This window comes from Suillus bovinus (genome assembly GCF_016758785.1).
Source record: "Suillus bovinus strain UH-Sbo-P2 chromosome Unknown EDB93scaffold_105, whole genome shotgun sequence".
NCBI classification, from domain to species: domain Eukaryota; kingdom Fungi; phylum Basidiomycota; class Agaricomycetes; order Boletales; family Suillaceae; genus Suillus; species Suillus bovinus.
Window position 1 is genome coordinate 52,653 of NW_024542161.1, and position 16,172 is coordinate 68,824.

At 47.9% G+C, this 16,172-nt stretch overlaps 5 protein-coding genes across 5 annotated transcripts; 2 read left to right on the forward strand and 3 right to left on the reverse strand.

Moving 5' to 3' along the window:
* Window positions 1-965: 965 nt before the first annotated feature.
* EDB93DRAFT_1263724 (uncharacterized protein) lies at window positions 966-5,089 on the forward strand (the record flags this gene model as incomplete). The annotated part of the gene is made up of 24 exons (XM_041454208.1): window positions 966-1,289; window positions 1,352-1,498; window positions 1,552-1,580; window positions 1,631-1,781; window positions 2,104-2,135; window positions 2,187-2,276; window positions 2,329-2,378; window positions 2,430-2,461; window positions 2,513-2,538; window positions 2,585-2,651; window positions 2,703-2,774; window positions 2,830-2,967; window positions 3,025-3,083; window positions 3,152-3,206; window positions 3,259-3,378; window positions 3,435-3,629; window positions 3,682-3,771; window positions 3,835-3,986; window positions 4,036-4,093; window positions 4,142-4,181; window positions 4,233-4,335; window positions 4,415-4,517; window positions 4,575-4,737; window positions 4,795-5,089. The coding sequence occupies 24 exons, from the start codon at window positions 966-968 to the stop codon at window positions 4,932-4,934; spliced, it is 2,436 nt and encodes an 811-aa protein (XP_041302085.1). The 3' UTR covers window positions 4,935-5,089.
* A 573-nt stretch (window positions 5,090-5,662) lies between these two features.
* Window positions 5,663-8,293, reverse strand: EDB93DRAFT_1180321 (uncharacterized protein). The gene is made up of 6 exons (XM_041450637.1): window positions 8,012-8,293; window positions 7,809-7,953; window positions 7,170-7,617; window positions 7,024-7,113; window positions 6,405-6,973; window positions 5,663-6,347 (listed from the first exon to the last, which is right to left on the reverse strand). The coding sequence occupies exons 1-6, from the start codon at window positions 8,278-8,280 to the stop codon at window positions 5,784-5,786; spliced, it is 2,085 nt and encodes a 694-aa protein (XP_041302086.1). The 5' UTR covers window positions 8,281-8,293; the 3' UTR covers window positions 5,663-5,783.
* Window positions 8,294-9,790: 1,497 nt separating this feature from the next.
* Window positions 9,791-11,871, forward strand: EDB93DRAFT_82559 (uncharacterized protein). Its single transcript, XM_041457614.1, has 4 exons — window positions 9,791-10,256; window positions 10,313-10,384; window positions 10,439-10,450; window positions 10,501-11,871. The coding sequence occupies exons 1-4, from the start codon at window positions 9,930-9,932 to the stop codon at window positions 11,461-11,463; spliced, it is 1,374 nt and encodes a 457-aa protein (XP_041302087.1). The 5' UTR covers window positions 9,791-9,929; the 3' UTR covers window positions 11,464-11,871.
* A 145-nt stretch (window positions 11,872-12,016) lies between these two features.
* EDB93DRAFT_1213698 (uncharacterized protein) lies at window positions 12,017-14,944 on the reverse strand. The gene is made up of 6 exons (XM_041451067.1): window positions 14,706-14,944; window positions 14,383-14,654; window positions 14,199-14,336; window positions 13,988-14,132; window positions 13,867-13,925; window positions 12,017-13,815 (listed from the first exon to the last, which is right to left on the reverse strand). The coding sequence occupies exons 1-6, from the start codon at window positions 14,914-14,916 to the stop codon at window positions 12,280-12,282; spliced, it is 2,361 nt and encodes a 786-aa protein (XP_041302088.1). The 5' UTR covers window positions 14,917-14,944; the 3' UTR covers window positions 12,017-12,279.
* Window positions 14,945-15,270: 326 nt separating this feature from the next.
* On the reverse strand, window positions 15,271-15,871 carry EDB93DRAFT_1255905 (uncharacterized protein; the record flags this gene model as incomplete). Its single annotated transcript, XM_041453857.1, has 2 exons — window positions 15,271-15,550; window positions 15,822-15,871. 2 exons carry the CDS (start codon window positions 15,869-15,871, stop codon window positions 15,271-15,273), a joined length of 330 nt encoding a protein of 109 aa, XP_041302089.1.
* Window positions 15,872-16,172: the final 301 nt, after the last annotated feature.

Sequence of the window (16,172 nt, forward strand, 5' to 3'; positions counted from 1 at the left end):
CTATCATCGTTCAATATCGCGTACTTCAACATGTATGACGGTGCGGGTATATGAGTAAAGCTGAGCTCAACCTCGCTATTCGAGGTGCACTTCGCATACTGGCGGTTGCATCCTGCATCCTGCAGATACATCCCCCTCCCCAACCTTAAGTTTCGGAGTGCTGGACAATCATAACTGAGGGTAAGCACACTGGCAGCGTGGGCACTACGTACGAGGATGTACTCTCGGCTATCGTCAATCTACTTTCAACGAAGGATGAGTTTTGAAGTCCGTTTGACCCTGGAACTGACTCCTTGAAGAATGTTCCTTGCGTTCATGATTAGCAAACGACGTATATTTTCATGATGGCATCGAACTTACTTCTAGATAAGTTCAGGTAAAAAGAACGCTGAAGGCAAGTGGAACAGAGCAACGCCCTTGACGTTGTCTGAACTGGAACCTGTCCCATGATTGTTTGATGTTGTCCATTAGAGGAATTGGAGGATCGCTTACCCAGACTGATGCAATCATGAAGCTTTCCTATCACGGTTTGATCTGGCCATGATCGTTTGTGATACCAGCAAGCTGCTCAACTTCAGTGGTGCTGTGAGCCAGGTCTCCCTGATGCTGAATATCGTTTCGACTGTACATTTCAAACTTCAAAGTGCAAAGCAATAGCAAAAGTTTCGGCGCTTTGCAAGAGAAGGTAGTCTTGGGCGTTGGACGGCGTTTTAACTTCGAGCTTTCCTCATGATTGCGGAAGTTGTGAGCCGGTCGGTTGGTAACTCCACACCTCGTTGCAACCTCATTGCAATCTGATAGTATCGGAGTGTCCATTCTGGCAGGCCTGAGGAATCAGAATCGATCAGCTTGGTACGAGCAATTTCATCGATAAGACATAAGCTTTCGACTCCAACCCTCCAAGCTTCAACGATCCCTGTGTTTGCGAGTGAAAAGTGATCACTGACTCGGACTCACGGCAGTCCATGGAGCGACATGATGATGTTGAAGCATGCGGCTCGGAAGTTGAAGATCGCGGGATATACGTGACATTGCCGCACGACGCACAGTCGTGTTACAACCTCATCTGGCGCATGAATAAGAATTTGGAACGAGAGCTCGAAAGAGTAGGTCCAAGAGGGCGCGAGGGTTATGACAAAGACCTTCAGGGTTGGAAAGCGGAAGCACATGAACTTGGCAAATGCCAACCTCGAAGGAGGAAACTCGCATTCATTGGTAGGACAGGTGCAGGCAAAAGTACGGCCATAAATGCCATCTTGGGAGTGCAAGTATTATCAACACGAGCAGATGTGAGTGATGACTGTCGCCTAAGCGCCGTAAGCGCTCACCGATTGGGACTACCAGGCGTCAGCTTATATTCACATACTGTACCATATTTGTTCTGACACTTGTGCGCAGCGCATGTACATCTGTTCAGACCGAGATAATATACGAAAATTTACTCCCTTCAACGTGGAGAGCAAGTGTCGACTTCATACAAAAAGATGAGTGGAAAAAGGTGAGTTTTTATGATGTTCTCTTACACTCGAAATACGAGCTGATGTTCCATAGATTTTGCATAACCTCCTAGATGATATCAGGTAGGTGTTCACAAAAAATATTTTTAGCACATCACATTTATCACATACAGTGCTGTTTGTGAACCGGGCGGGATTCTAACTATTGGGCGGGATGACTTCAGGCCTGCATTAGATGCTTGGGAGATTCTGAAAGAGGGATGTTTTCTCTCTCTCTCTCTCAATGCTACTACTGATGTTGCTCTTGTTACAGGTTTATCCTCAGTAAGTTTTAACAAATTCAAGCTGAATTTTCATTCACTGTTTTTTTTTGCCGCAGCCTTCGTGCACTTGCATTCCCCCCACCTCATCAAGACGTACACACGCTCCTGGAACATGAGCCTGTTTCGTCCATACTCGGTACCAAAATTCAAATGACGGGCGCAGGATTTGACAACTTGGAGCCGCAGGAAAGTCGGCAATAAATATTATCCTATTAATATCTAACTTGACCACATACAGCTCCGGCAATATCTGAGTTCGTCGGGGGGTCAACCGGTGTGTAACTCGAAATTTTAGATGTGGATCAGCCTGTAATCATTTCCAGTCGGAGCCGTCCCTATGGCACCTTGTCGACAGGTAAACATTTCAGCGATACTGATCATGTGGTGCCCTCATTTTCAATTTTAGTGTCCACATTTACGGAGCATTTGAAGTGCTTGCATCTGGTGCCGTCACACTCGTGGACGTCCCTGGTTTTGGGGATGCCAACAAAACAAGGTTTGGTAGCGTTCTCGACATTTGTTTCTTTACACTGACATCATCTTCGCAGAACCAAGCGTACTGCGGAATACCTGAAAAATGTCGAGGTAGTAATACTAGGTCCGAAAAGAAAGATAAATAGCTTCGTCTTACCGCTAATATTTGTATCAGTTGCAGACATCAAGCGTGCAGCTGATGACCAGGTAAGACAGACGAACATACTGATCTAATTTGACTCGTTAATTCCATCGTAGGCCATGCATACCTACTTTGAGAAATTGTAAGTGTTTAACAACTTCCTGGAACTGTGTGCTCACGTGTTGCAGCTTGCATCAAATTATCGCAATAGATGGTCGCATAGAATCGCTGTTAGTCTTGCTTACCGGAGCGGACGTATGTCGTCTTTTTTTCCCTCAGTCGATGTACCTCACACATTTATACTAGATACGAATCAATGAGGACCAGCTGCATCATCTTAGTTCAAACCAACGCCAGATAATCCAGAACATGCGTCAGGTGCATAAGCTAGGTTAAGTTGATACCAGCTTCACGGCACTCATGCATGCAGTAGGAGATTGTCCGTCTCAGCGAAAGCCTGGATGAGCAAGCTAAACGTTTGGACATGTTCTTTCTCGAGTTTTACATAGCTCCGACAGATGGCCCTGAGTTCGAGGGGCTGAGGGAACGCCTACGCTTGAACAGAGAAATGGTTTGACGTTCATTTACTTCGAGTACATAAATGAGTCTGACCTAATTCGCGATCCAGAAGGACCAGCAGCTAGTCAACTGCAAGTGGCAACAGCTGCCAAAGACACGTACATTGCAGTGTGTATACCTATTCAGTGTCTTGATATTTACTCGTGAACATTTCGTCAGCACCAACGATCCTCTAGGGCACGAAGTGTCTTTCTGGAGCTCTATCGTCAAGTGTACTGTAGTATTAAGCAGGTGTGTAGACCAACCTTTCGAAATGTACCATAGTTAATTTTTCTTTTGTTAGGATTTGGCCTGTCAACCCCCATCGCTACCTGTTTTCTGTATTGGAAGCATGGACTACACCCAACTTTTGGTGGCGGATAGACGAGACCCATTTCCGGTGGTTTTTACTGATCTTGAAAATGTTTGTCTCGCCTCTGGCTCACAGAAATCTTGTTGCTGATGACTGTCCGATTCTAGACTGGTATTCCGCAATTGTGTCGTTATATCCACGATTTTGGCTGCAAGAAAGCGATCTCAGACATCAATGCCTATGCGTACAGGTCAAATTCACTATGGGAATCAATTGAGAGCTACTTTCTTTCTTCACGGCGAGATTCGAGGCTCGCAGCCTATGAAGATGCAGCAAGAGGCCTGCTGGAAACTCTCAAAGATGTGAGTTACATGGTATTGTTTTATAGTACGAATGTACTTATTCAAGTAAAAGACTGTCGAAGAGATATGCAAAACTTCAGGAGCTAAGATTGACAACAACATGGACGAACTGGAACAAGCTCTTCGAATTGAAGGTAAAAAGGTGAGTATCGCATTCTCGTTTCCAATGACCGGTAATGTTCATGAAATATTGACTGTCCACTAGGCAGCTGAGCGCAGTCTGAATACCATCAAGACGCTCGGAGAGAATCACCCATGGCGCAGCTATCGCTCTCTTATGCGCCGAGAGGGTGAATGGCGATCGACGGACCTTAACGAGGACCTCACCCTTGGCATGTTGCAGGGTAATGTATCAAGGTTCGTCACTTCGCGACAGTAAAGCTGCTCATCTGAATTGTCGAAAAAGTGCATGGCACAAATTATTTAACGATTTTCTAAGAACGGAAATTCATTCACTCGTGGTGGTAAGCACCGTGGCGCGCACGATTTACGATCTATTGATTTGATTGAAGGATATCTCGAATTGTTCCAACGAGACAATCAAAGCTATCAGTAAGTAGTCTACTTCACGACAACTTGAATGACAACCTCACATTTGTTCAGAGAACCGAGCCCAACGAACGACAACAATTGCACCACACATCGACACCGCATGTAACTATATACATCCATTTGAGATCATCAATCCTGCACAAGACCAGTACTTGTCAGCCGTTTTGAAAATGCGACGGTAAGGTCTTTCATCACCGCCATGATCTGTTTACACATCGACCATGTCATTGCAGGGACTTTTGTGGGTCCTTGAAGGGACTTATGCGCGTTGCACTTGGGGACCATTATCGTGCTGTTGGAAGGGAATCCGGTGCGGGAATGTTTCAACGAATGAAGGTGGGTGCAACCTCAACTCTTCATAAAGATTAAAATGTTGTCTTACATCAGGCCCAGGATCTGAACGAGGAGCAGTTTAGTTCCAAGAAGGCCAACGAGTTATATGGTAGGCTCGTTGATCAAGTCATGACAACCATCAGAATGGCGAGGAATAAAGGGGAAGCAGCACTCGACGAAGTACTCGCCCGTCTGTATGCAATCATTGAGCGTTCCCTTGTCTGTGCGTCATGTTGCCCTCAATCTGATTAGCTATCAACTGATCTGATTTTGATGTCAGGCGTGCAGGGAGATGATCAAATATGCAAGATTACACGGAGGCATATGCAGAAATTCCTCGACGAAGGATACAGTTCGCCGTTGACAGAGGTGACAATTATCATAGACAGGTATAAAGAGCGACATACAGTGCTAAGATAGGTGATAACACAATATACACATATGTTGCAGTGAGGTTGCGATCGTACTAATCATGATACGGTTTAGACTCAGTGCTCCGGCATGTGCAGAGGGCTTTGTCAGTGGGAGTGGGAGTGGGAGTGTGAGCGGGGTTGAGAGACAGTGAGATGAATGGTATGAGGTGAATGACAAAAGCATGGGCAGTGAGAAGGCTTGATGTCGTGGTAGGGTCGTCGATCACTGGCGCATGAGCTCCCGTGAGTGCGGGACGACATACAAAGAGAGTGCAACGAGGAATCTGACGGCGGTCGCGCGAACGAGTGTTGGGCTAATCTCGACATCTCCTCAGGTAATTTTCGTAGCCGGTGCATCGCGTCCTGTTGCCGAAACTGGAGCCAGTTGGCTGTAGAGTGAGCATATCGATGCAAAGATAAACTGCTGACCTTCATCGAAAACAACCGAAGCAGTGGTCCAAGAACAAGCTGTAAAACCCGCCATGGCGTTCCCACCGACTTGAGTAATAGATCCTATCATGACGATGACTCGGAAGTAAGACGTTTTTAAGTGATGTATTGCCAGCGATAGCGTTGCGCAGCCGCGGCATTGATCCTCAGCCTGCCAGTGAGCTAGCTGTATTTGTACTACTTACATGACACCGGGACCCGCGCAGGGAGTGGAAGTTGCATTGATTCGTTCGCGAGTCTATGACTGGTAACAAAACACTGAAAACCCTGGTTGTACAAGATGAGAGCCAGATCCAAATCCGTGGCAAAAATCTAATCTCAGCGTTATTACTTCTACCATCATGCTTACACGTATACTATAATCTAATACAGTCCAGGCTGTCCGCCGTAAATAAGAAACAGCGTCCTAAATAGTCGGTACAATATTCCGAATATGAGCTGGAACAAGCGCAGCAGGTAAAGGCGCAATTTTGTCAAGTGGGGCGCGTTTTGCAAGCGCCAACAACGTCAACCTCAGCTTCTTAGTTACAGGGTCCTCTTCTGCCCCATCCATATCCATCGCATCGTCCTCCACCTTCACCCCATCATTTTTCTGTACTTTTTTGTCGAGTTCATCTAGCGCTTGAACGGCACACTCCAATGCCTGTTCTATGACTGCAGGGCCCTCGGGAATTCCGAGTTCGCCTAAACCAGCTTTCTCCAACTCATCTGGAGATCGGATAAGCGCTGCCATATCCAACTGCTCGTGCTGTAATGCCTGTATCAGACGGAACACCGTCGGCCGGAACGTGAGGCTGGCTGCCATCTGTGCTTCCATCGCTGGTGACAGAGGCTCTTTCAAGACTGAGTGCAGGTACGCCGCCGTGGTACACAATAGTTCATGCCGGCCACGAGTGACGACATCAACTAGATGTTGCTCTACGTATCGGGCCACAGACGTGCCCAGGGGGTGGGTATGCTCTGTCTGCTGCTGTGCATCACGTGAGCGGTTGAACAACATCGAATGATCAAGGGATGAATGACTCACAGAAATCTCTTCTGGCGGGCTAACAAATTCGGCTATGCTTCTGACGTAGGCGAAGCCATTAACTCCACCGTATACCACGTCCCGTACGTAGTCCCATGCCTCCTCGGCTTTCTCATCCGTCCAGTATTCACTGTCAACTCCCGCTTTCAAGCTTCTTTTAATAGGGCGGTTCTCAATACTGGCTCGTATTGACGTAGCCAGTGTCTCTTCGGAACATGCCGACGCCCCCAACTCTGCCCCCAACGTCGCAAAAGAACCAAAATCAGATGGAAATATATCGCGTAGGGATTCTGTTGACCGAGGCTCCTCGTCTTCTTTTTCTTTTAGTTTTGCTCTTGTCGATGCATTGCGGGCAATTGTCCAATGCCTGCGCCGTGGTGTGGGTTGTGAAGTCGAGGCCGCAAGAGTAGCCAGTTTTGGAAAGGGACGCGCGGAAGGCACATTAACTGGACCTGGAAAGAGGGGTTGCGCTGTATTATCTGTTCGAAGAGAAGGGTAAAGTGGATTAAGTTGGGGTTTAGATAGTGGCTCAGGCACCAAGACGTTGAGTATAGAAAACGGATCTTCCACTAATCTATTGTTAGACGTATGCAGCACGCATGAATATAAAGTTTCGCACTCTCTGTGTAGTCGAGACTACCATCATGAAGATGGGGAAGGCCCTCCTTCTCAATTCTTAGTCGTTCTTTTTTAGTTCTATAACGCTTGCCTTGACACAAATGGCATCAGAAACTTTGACTCGATATTCTGCCCATAGAACAATACCTTTGATTTTCAGCGCAACCATCATTTCTGCCCAGTCAGAACCGGGAGGGAATGCCCCGACGCCATCCTTAGAACCAGGAAGTCTTCCTTCTGCATCAATGCCTTCTGAGATACCCACCGATACACCCTTCTTGTAAGGTCCTCGAGGCCCACGCTTCATATACTGTGGGGGAACAGAAGACGGGGCGGGTGACGCGGCAACTTGGCTCCCCTCGATCTCTCTCGGAGTGGACGTAGTGATATGATCGTCGTCCTCATCGATATTCAAAGCAGCATCCTCATCTTGTTCTACATCAATGTTCCAATCCGTCTCGTATTCAATAACATGGGCAGATGCCTTGGCGATATGGTCAAGTCCCCATGCTTCAAGGCGTTCAGCTTCCGTGTGATAGATCGTTCCGGGAGGATTAAAGATTTTGGCATTGTTGACAACTAGGCGAAAGTCTGTCTGAAGAAAAGAGACAATGCAGAGTTCAGCTCGTGTCGCGTGAGGCCCCCTCTGCAAGCGTTTTATCAAACCACGCGGTCTAGCCAGTTTGATTGTTTGGGTAAAAACATAGTTGTACGAATCGCAAGACCGAATGAAAGGCGTGGAGACCCACTGCAGCAGAGTTGAGACACAAAAGGAGTATTGCTCACCGTAAACTCTTCCAATGAACGGTACTTTCCCCTAGCAACTTTCGTAGACATAGTCCCAAGATCCATAGGATGTTTGATCATTTCCGCATATCCTTGAACTCGTGACGGATCCACAGGGGAAATAAAAAATGCATAATCATCCTTCCTGTCATGCCACACATCCTTGAGAGACCTAAACACCCCTGTCACAAACAACGACTCACTTCTTTAACTGGCCAATCAGCTTCGCCAATACCTCCTTCAATGGTTTGAGCTTCATAGGCCTTGGCGCTTTCTTCACCTCTACATCCTGCATGGAACCAAAGTTTTTCAGTTTTGTCTTCTTTCCCATCTTCGCGGCCTTGATGGCTTTGAGCGAGGGTAAGACAAGCGTAATTCCGGATGGAACGTGACCGTTCTGCCTTGTTTCGACAGCTGATTGCGACGTGGAGGCACCATCTTCATCTGCTGCAAAAGAGTCGAAATCGTCCATGCTCGAACAGTTGGTGAGTTGATTATGTAATGGTTCCCGAGATAAGCAGGGACATGATGATCTGAATCTTAGCCCCGAGTGTCGTCCATATGGCTTGTCATCGGTACTAATCTATGCATTTCTAGTTTCATACACGAGTCAATTCATTCGTGTATCAGGGTGAGTTGCTATTTATGCCGTATCGATTTTTACCGAAGCGTCCGTGCCCATCGCCAGGTAACGACTTCTTGCATACAAATTCAAGTTATCCCCGCACTAGCGAATCATTTCAAAGAGGTCGTTTATGGCTGTCGAATTCAAACGAACCTACTGCTTAGCGGAGGTTTGCGATATACAATTGCGCCAGCCTCTAGGTGAGGCCTAGGTGACCGAGCAGGAAATAATTTCACTTCATTGTGCGGTTACCGCGGAATCTATGGGATATTCCTCCGTGTTGACTTGGCTTTTCTCACCCCCGGCTCCACAGCAGCAGTGGCACGAGGCTGCAGACGCCGTGTGTTGTTCTGCTATAGGTGCGATGTGAATTTCAAAAACATATCGCTCGAGGTCAATTAATATTTTCCTATGACAATTCATTTTAGAATCAGCGCGGAAACCTATTCAAATGGCCGCGGAGTACCCCGGGTCATTACTTTCAAACGGAATATAATTAACGCGTGTTATAAGCCACCTCAATCGGTTTCAAATTCGAACGTTGTGGTTGGGATGCTCTCAGGGCTGATGGTACTTTTATTTTCCACAGGTTGATCCTTGCGTCGTGGCGCAGTGAACTTACGGGGAGATTGCCGCTGATTAACTATAATCATTGTCCCTGCATAAGCCTCATTCTTGACTATTTTATGGGCATTAGGTTGTATCCGGGCGCAACTTGGATCCGTTCTCGTCGTCTTCGGACTTGGCATCGTGACGCATATTGCAACGCTTCACACCAGAGTGGTGAATTTGCGGCTATCGAGGCCTGTGTAACTATGCATGGGTGCGCAAAGGAACGAGAGCTCGCGTCCGGCGGTGATTGTTTACATACTCGAACATAGAGGTAAGGCGACGACCGTCGGACAGGAACTAACATTTTAGCTGTGCATGTCAAGAAATGCTGCCCATACTTTGTCACGATGGATGAACAGGAGTGAGAAAGTATGTTCCGCTTGTCGCCATATAAGCTGACGGGGTGCCTTTCAGGGTCCCACATAATACTGTCTGTGAGTGTCATGGTGATTATTACTGTCGCGGACTTGAGCGACGGAGGACCGGGCAAGTGATTAAAGTTAATCGCGTGAGGTATCGGAGGATTACGGGATAATGTAGAATTCCCATGGACTGAGTGAAATGAACGCTTCTCGATATCATTTTCACAGCCACGGAGTTTAAATGAGAAATTAATGGACCTTTAATATGAGCCGAAATAGGATTGTTCCTGAAGAAAAAGTATGCATGTAACTTTTTTTGTGGCAAGAAACGTTGCCGGAAATGACACGTAAGGAAATCGGGGCGGATGCAATATACATAAACTAACTTTACAATTGTGACCTCCAAATTTTAACCCGACTCATTCATTTTATATCGGCCCTCTCAGCTTACTGGTTGTCCATGTGTCGTTAAATTTCACAACTAACCATCAGCTTTTTCATTCTTTTATTTTCTTTTATTCAATGTCCACTCCGACGACCGCTAATATTCCATCAAAGTGTCATACGTCCCCTCCGATTCCTTCACGACGCATTCAACACGACCCTCCTCCTCCTCATCACGATACGAACAGGCGTACACGAAGGACAAATTCACAAAATATGACTGTCGAACATCCTTCTTCTGCCTCCGACACTTCTTCACAAAGTGGTATGGCAGACAACGAAACAGAACCAGAACAACATTCAGAGCTATCTGCTCAAACTGCACCAGCTCCTAATAAGAAGAAACGCACACGCACTCTCACGACTCCCCACCAATCTGCTGTCTTACACGCACTCCTCGCACAGGTATATTTCTTCATACACCAACCACCCTTATCAGGGCGTCTAATCATTCACTTTAGTCCCGCTTCCCGACAACAACAATGCGCGAGGAGGTAGGCCGTCAAATTGGTCTCAGTGCTCGTAAAGTCCAAGTATGTAATATCATCACACGAATATCATTCATTGCTCACAAATTATGATAATAGATCTGGTTCCAGGTCAGTCCTTCCAGACTCTTTTATTTAAACTCAATATAGACTCGTAATAGAATCAGCGTCAGAAAGCCAGGCGTCCTCAGAGCGATTCTGCACCGTTATCTCGTCCAGCCCATTTTGGTCCCTTCTCAAGCGCCCCACAGTCAGCTTCTTCCACCCAAACAGCTCCTGATGTCCATATGTCGGAATCATTTCCTGATGTTTCAGGAGCTTGTGCTTCGCGGAACCCCGTGCCTAGATCAGGTCCATCACTTGACCCTGGGCTCTCAGGTCCTGGCATACCCGGATGGCGCAAGTCACCCTACCCCACCTCCTCAGAGGAGTATTCCCGCGTTGCACCGAGCCCCGACTCTACCTCATCAATACCAAACCGCAGCTCTCACGGCCTTGAGGAGTTCCCCAGCCTCACGCTACGCGAACCTCTTCCCCGCATGCTTGCGCCACGCTCATTTTTAATGCACGAGGGTGCACAGTCCCCTCCTTCCTCGCGAATGCTCCCACCAATCCAATTTAGTGCCTTGCAATCACGCATCAGTACTGACCCTTACGTGTCACCAACGTCCTCACTCCCTCCCTCTAAACCATCTTCTACCAGCATCATGCACCACCACGAGCCCACACGCTACACAGAACAGCGCATCTCCACAGTGCTAGGCATTCCTCCCCCATTCGCACTGCAACCCAAACCACAGTGGGATCCGAATAGCTTCGCACCATTCACTCGCCCGGAGTTCGCTTCATTTTCGAGTCCACCAAGGTCCACACAGTTCGCGTCAGGGAGCTTCTCCTCTGAATCTCGTGATCGTTTTGCTCCCCGCCTCTCCACAGAATTGCCCAGCACAAGGGAATCTCATCCGTTCTTAGCCGAGCGCCAGTCCACCTCATCCTCAGTTCTGCGTTCGTCAAACACTTTCCGCGATATGAATGATCCCCGAGGGCACCATGCACGGGATTCCTCATCCGCAGACGGCAGCTGCAAGCGCTCAGATGACGACGAACCCCACCGAAACCATTGATGGCTTCTTTCTCCACCCGTTGCATGATGCTGATGCTTTTGCGCTCATTTCGGTTCACGATTGAAATATTCACGCATTCCATGAAGAAAAAATGATGAGTTTTTCTAGCAAATTCGATATACCATGCTCGTTCCTTACCAGAAACACCGTACAAAAGTACAACTTTTAATCATTCGTTTTTTCTTCTCCGCGCTCTCGTTCCTTTGCGTCATTGTTATCTGTTCGATCGTTGCCGCACACCCTTTTTATTCATATCATCCCTCGTGTCTTAATCGTTTATCTCTACGGAAATTCGTCATACTAATCTCAGTATAGCCTTTATAACCAGTGTTCTTTTACCACCTATGTCTTTCTTTTCGAGCACTTCCCCATCTTCACATAACTATCCTTGTCGCCACTATCTTCCGCATCCTGCCAACAATACATTTAACTTTGGCATACCGAACTCTATACTTTGATTAACACTACCGATTTGATACCTTGCATACCTTGTGCAGAGACCAGCTACAGTCACCCCTCAATTTTAGTTATTAATGTTAATTCATTAACCGATGGGGCTCTCTAAGGTACCGTTACTTCCAGCAAAAGTCAAACACGGCGACGAACGGGGAATTCCGTTACGTGCGGCCCCGTGTCCCGCGAAATGCGATCCATCCCCCACACATATGTGGCGGAAAAAAAAAAGATTGCGCAATCATATCGGGTCCAACATCAATAGAATCATCCACTTGGCCGGGTGGCCGGGTGAGGACGTACCCCACGGTCTTACAACTAATGCTCCCGCCGCCCTCTCCCGATCCAGGCAGAATAAATGAATTACAATCCAATCGGAGTACTATTGGAGCTGCTTTTGATCGCCGCAAGACGGACGCGCAATAAGGCCCGGGTTCGCAGCCTCGTCTCCAGCGCAGAAGCTTCCTCACTACTGGGAGGACGCGTCAACAGGGGATCTACAGTTAGCGACGCAGGGTGTAAGATCGGGGTCGTAACGTCTCTCTGAGCCAACCGTTGCTCCTGTCCAAGTCTCTGCAACAGCACTGCCCGCATATCTGTGGAAGTGCGTGCTGGTGATGCACCTATTCTGCTCCGATATTCATATATCGCAACTTCCCGATTGCCACGATGGATATTCTCCGCCACGTCCAAAAGGATATCGACATGATTAGAGTTGTGCGGCACTGAAATATAGTTTGGGTCCGGGGGTAGTCCCGATGAAGGGGCGGGATGCACGCTGACGGTTCCAGAGCTGATGACGGGGCACAGCGATGTATCGGTTTGCTGTTCTTCCGTGCTTTTGTTTCTGTATTTATCTGTGACTCCGCCCGGCGTACCGCACGGACAAACGACAGTTTCCTCTCCAGCTAACATGTTCTTTTCATCGGTGCATTTAGCGATAGAATCGGCAAGCAAGCTCCGAGTTCTTTCGCGTTGATGCCCTACCGCCGACGTACGTTCTTCCCCGAGAGAAGAATGAGAAGCAGGCGGCGCATTGGCAGGAAGGCTTGACAACTGCGAAAGAAGGACAGGTGTACTATTACCACTACTATTATCATCACGGGCATCTCGGTATTGTGATGGATGAGGTAAATGTTGAGGAGCAACATCATTTTTGCGTACGGTTATGCCTGCGTGATGCCTGTTTCTTGATGATGTGGGTTGGGAGAGATGAGCCTGGACTGATGCTAGTAAAGTACGGTTTCGAGGGGGACGACTAAGCGTTCCTGGGCGTTTATGCGATGTAGGAGCTACAGGCCCTGAATTGACGTCCATCCTATCAGCAGCATCCACTGGAACATGAGCCAGCCCGGGGGCGACAAGGGAAGGTCTAACACCGGACTCTACAGAAGATGTATTGAACTTCCGATTTCCGGGGGTATATGATTCCGCTGTTTCTTTGGATTCGACAACAGCGTTTGGCATAAATTCACCTGAAATGCTTGGTGGCGTGTCACTCGAGGGATGTTTACACTCGCCAAAAAGAGGTGTGTCATGACCTTCTGGTTCTTTTCCTTTTGCCTTCGTGGAATTGTTAATCAGCTGCTCCCGAGTGTCGTCAAGGTGATCCTGTTGGTCATTCAAGGTATCAGGTATATCTCGACATTTGCTGACTGCGCTGAGAGTTCGTCGGTGGTTTCTGCGATCTTGGGAGATATGGTCTATAGATCTTTCTTGAAGGTAGGTTGCGGGAGGAATCCTTCTGTGCTCAGGACGTAGAGTTGGGGAAGGAGGTCGAGATAACGGAGATCGAGATTGGGACCGGTGATGAGACGACCGGGATCGAGAACGGTAATCACGACACCACCGACTCTCTCTTTCCTGCTCGTGAGGCGGAGAAACTGGGGAGGTATCATACTGCCCAAATTCAGCGCGGATTCCCAAATTCGTTCAGAGACAGTGTCACACCTGCACCAATTTGTCATAAATCGATAGATCACGGCCACTCCGTATAAAACAGTATATTTCTAGGAGCAGGTTGATGAGAAAATAAAACGGTGTTGCATATGGGTGGAAAGAAACCACAAACCATGTGCAAAATGTTCGGCGTTTGGGTGCCTTTGGCCCTCGACGTATGGAGTATCAAGGTCTAGGAATTCGGAGAGAAGTTTGACAGCAGATTCAGCTCGTATGTCTATTGATTTCATGAGAGAAATGATAAACGTCGTGAGGAACTAGAACATAAGTCAGCGATGCGAGTAAGGCGCAGAGTGGCACACAAGCGACTGCGACGCACGTACCTCAACATCAAGATTCTGCCAGACGCGCAATTCACGGCGGAGAAAGATGGTGGCTCGACTTATCATGTCTGGACTTGCTGCAAACTGGGCTGGACTAGGGTAGGGACGGTACCGGGTGAATGAGTTAGACGCGACATGCTGGGCGAGGTGAGATGCGTGAGTGAATGTGAGAAGTAGCACATACCTTTGCATAAAGATGATTTTGGTACACCCAACGTCTTCTGGCGATTGCCCGTTCAAGTTCATCAGCATCATCACGATCCCTGCGGCCCCAGTAGCGATTCCTACGTGCCTGTCGGACAACTCGTACACGGGATTCCCCTGTTGGTAATAACTGTGGTGACGAGGAGCGTGGTGGGGGCAAATAATGTTTCTGATAGTCGAACTGCGAACGTATATGATGTATAACATATTCACCAATCAATTGGGAGCACAATGGACACTTTTGCGATTGCTCTAGAAAACATGTTTGCCAATGACTGAAGTAGAAACGAAGGCCGGGCTCACCTGCCCAAATCGAAATGCATTCAAAGCAGAACTCATGGGAACAAGTTGGAATAACAGTTCGGTCAATCAGGGATTGCAGACAAATGACGCAGTGATCATGACCTAGGTCTTCATCATTCAAAGTTAAAGGGTTGTCTGACAATGGCGGAGATGTCGAAGACGACTCGAGTTTGATGCGCTTAGAGCTAGGTCGGGTAGGACTGGCGCTCATTCCAGGCAAAGTAGTACAAGTGGTAGACAAGCCCGTAGGAAAAAGCGCCGGGTGAGTTGCTATATTTAGATAATTAGGTCACGTTACATACTTACATAACTCCAGCCAGACCGATTTTCCGACAACTCCACTTCAAGTTCTCAAGAATCTATATATGCAGGAACGGTCTCATTCAACCTAAAGTCCCTCAGGCTACCTAAGTCGCCCCAACAGAGAACGTGATCGTTCCTCCTGGTTTTGCCCACCCCTGGCGAACACATCCCAAGAAAGATCATCATGATAGCGGGACAGAGTGCTCGACGCAGAAGTCTGAGTTTGTCCTGCATGACATACTAGTACTATCTTCAGGAGTTGCTACGGCGATGCATGTACTGAGTCCTTCGGCATCGACGAACGACTGGGATTTGTGGACGCCTCGGGGGCGGTTTCATGGTTCTCGTTGAGCATATTTGAGCTCGAGCGTGTCTGCGAAAGTGCCATCCGCTCGCTATCCTTTGTGTCAGCCCCGAAGTCGCCTGGACTGGGTGGACCATTGGTGATGTCGCCAAACGGTGACAGATTACTAGCCTTGGGAAGCACCCGCGGAATATATTCACCTGCTACAACAGCCCAGCCATCAGGACCGGACCATCCTCTTGTTTGCGGTCAATGATCCTTCGAGATCCACTGCTCATTCGAGTCTGACCCTCCTCTACAGCTGCTATCTCCTTGGCGTATCTTGTCCTTGCTGGGACATTGGTGCCTTGTTGGCACTACTACACGTCTTAACCTGGCTGGGCGTGTGCACCATCGGAGCGCGCAATTCAGTCACTAGCAGGGCTATTTGCAGAACGGTGGTTGGATTATGGCATAGAAAAACACTGTTCGCTGGTAAGCTCACTTCCTGTGGATCGGAAGATGCTCACCTGGAAACTGTTTGGAACGGAGGATTTCTGGTAGTCGAAGTGGCAGACATGTTGAGGAGCTGGAGAATGGCGCCCAATCTGCGTGATAAAAAGCCTGATCCAGCCGACGAGCCGCGTATGACTGTGTCCATACGGTTTCTTGCAATGAGGCTTGCCTTATACTTACCGGATTTAAACAAGCCAACGGTAGGATCTGAAATGATATTGCTGGTACCTACTGTACTGCTAGCTACAGCCTATGCCGCTGTAGTGAACGACAACAAAAAAAAAGGGACAAACACAAAAGTGTCGTGCGATGTACATATTAGTTTGCAGAACACCAAGAACGTGTGCCATACGATCAGAAACAGG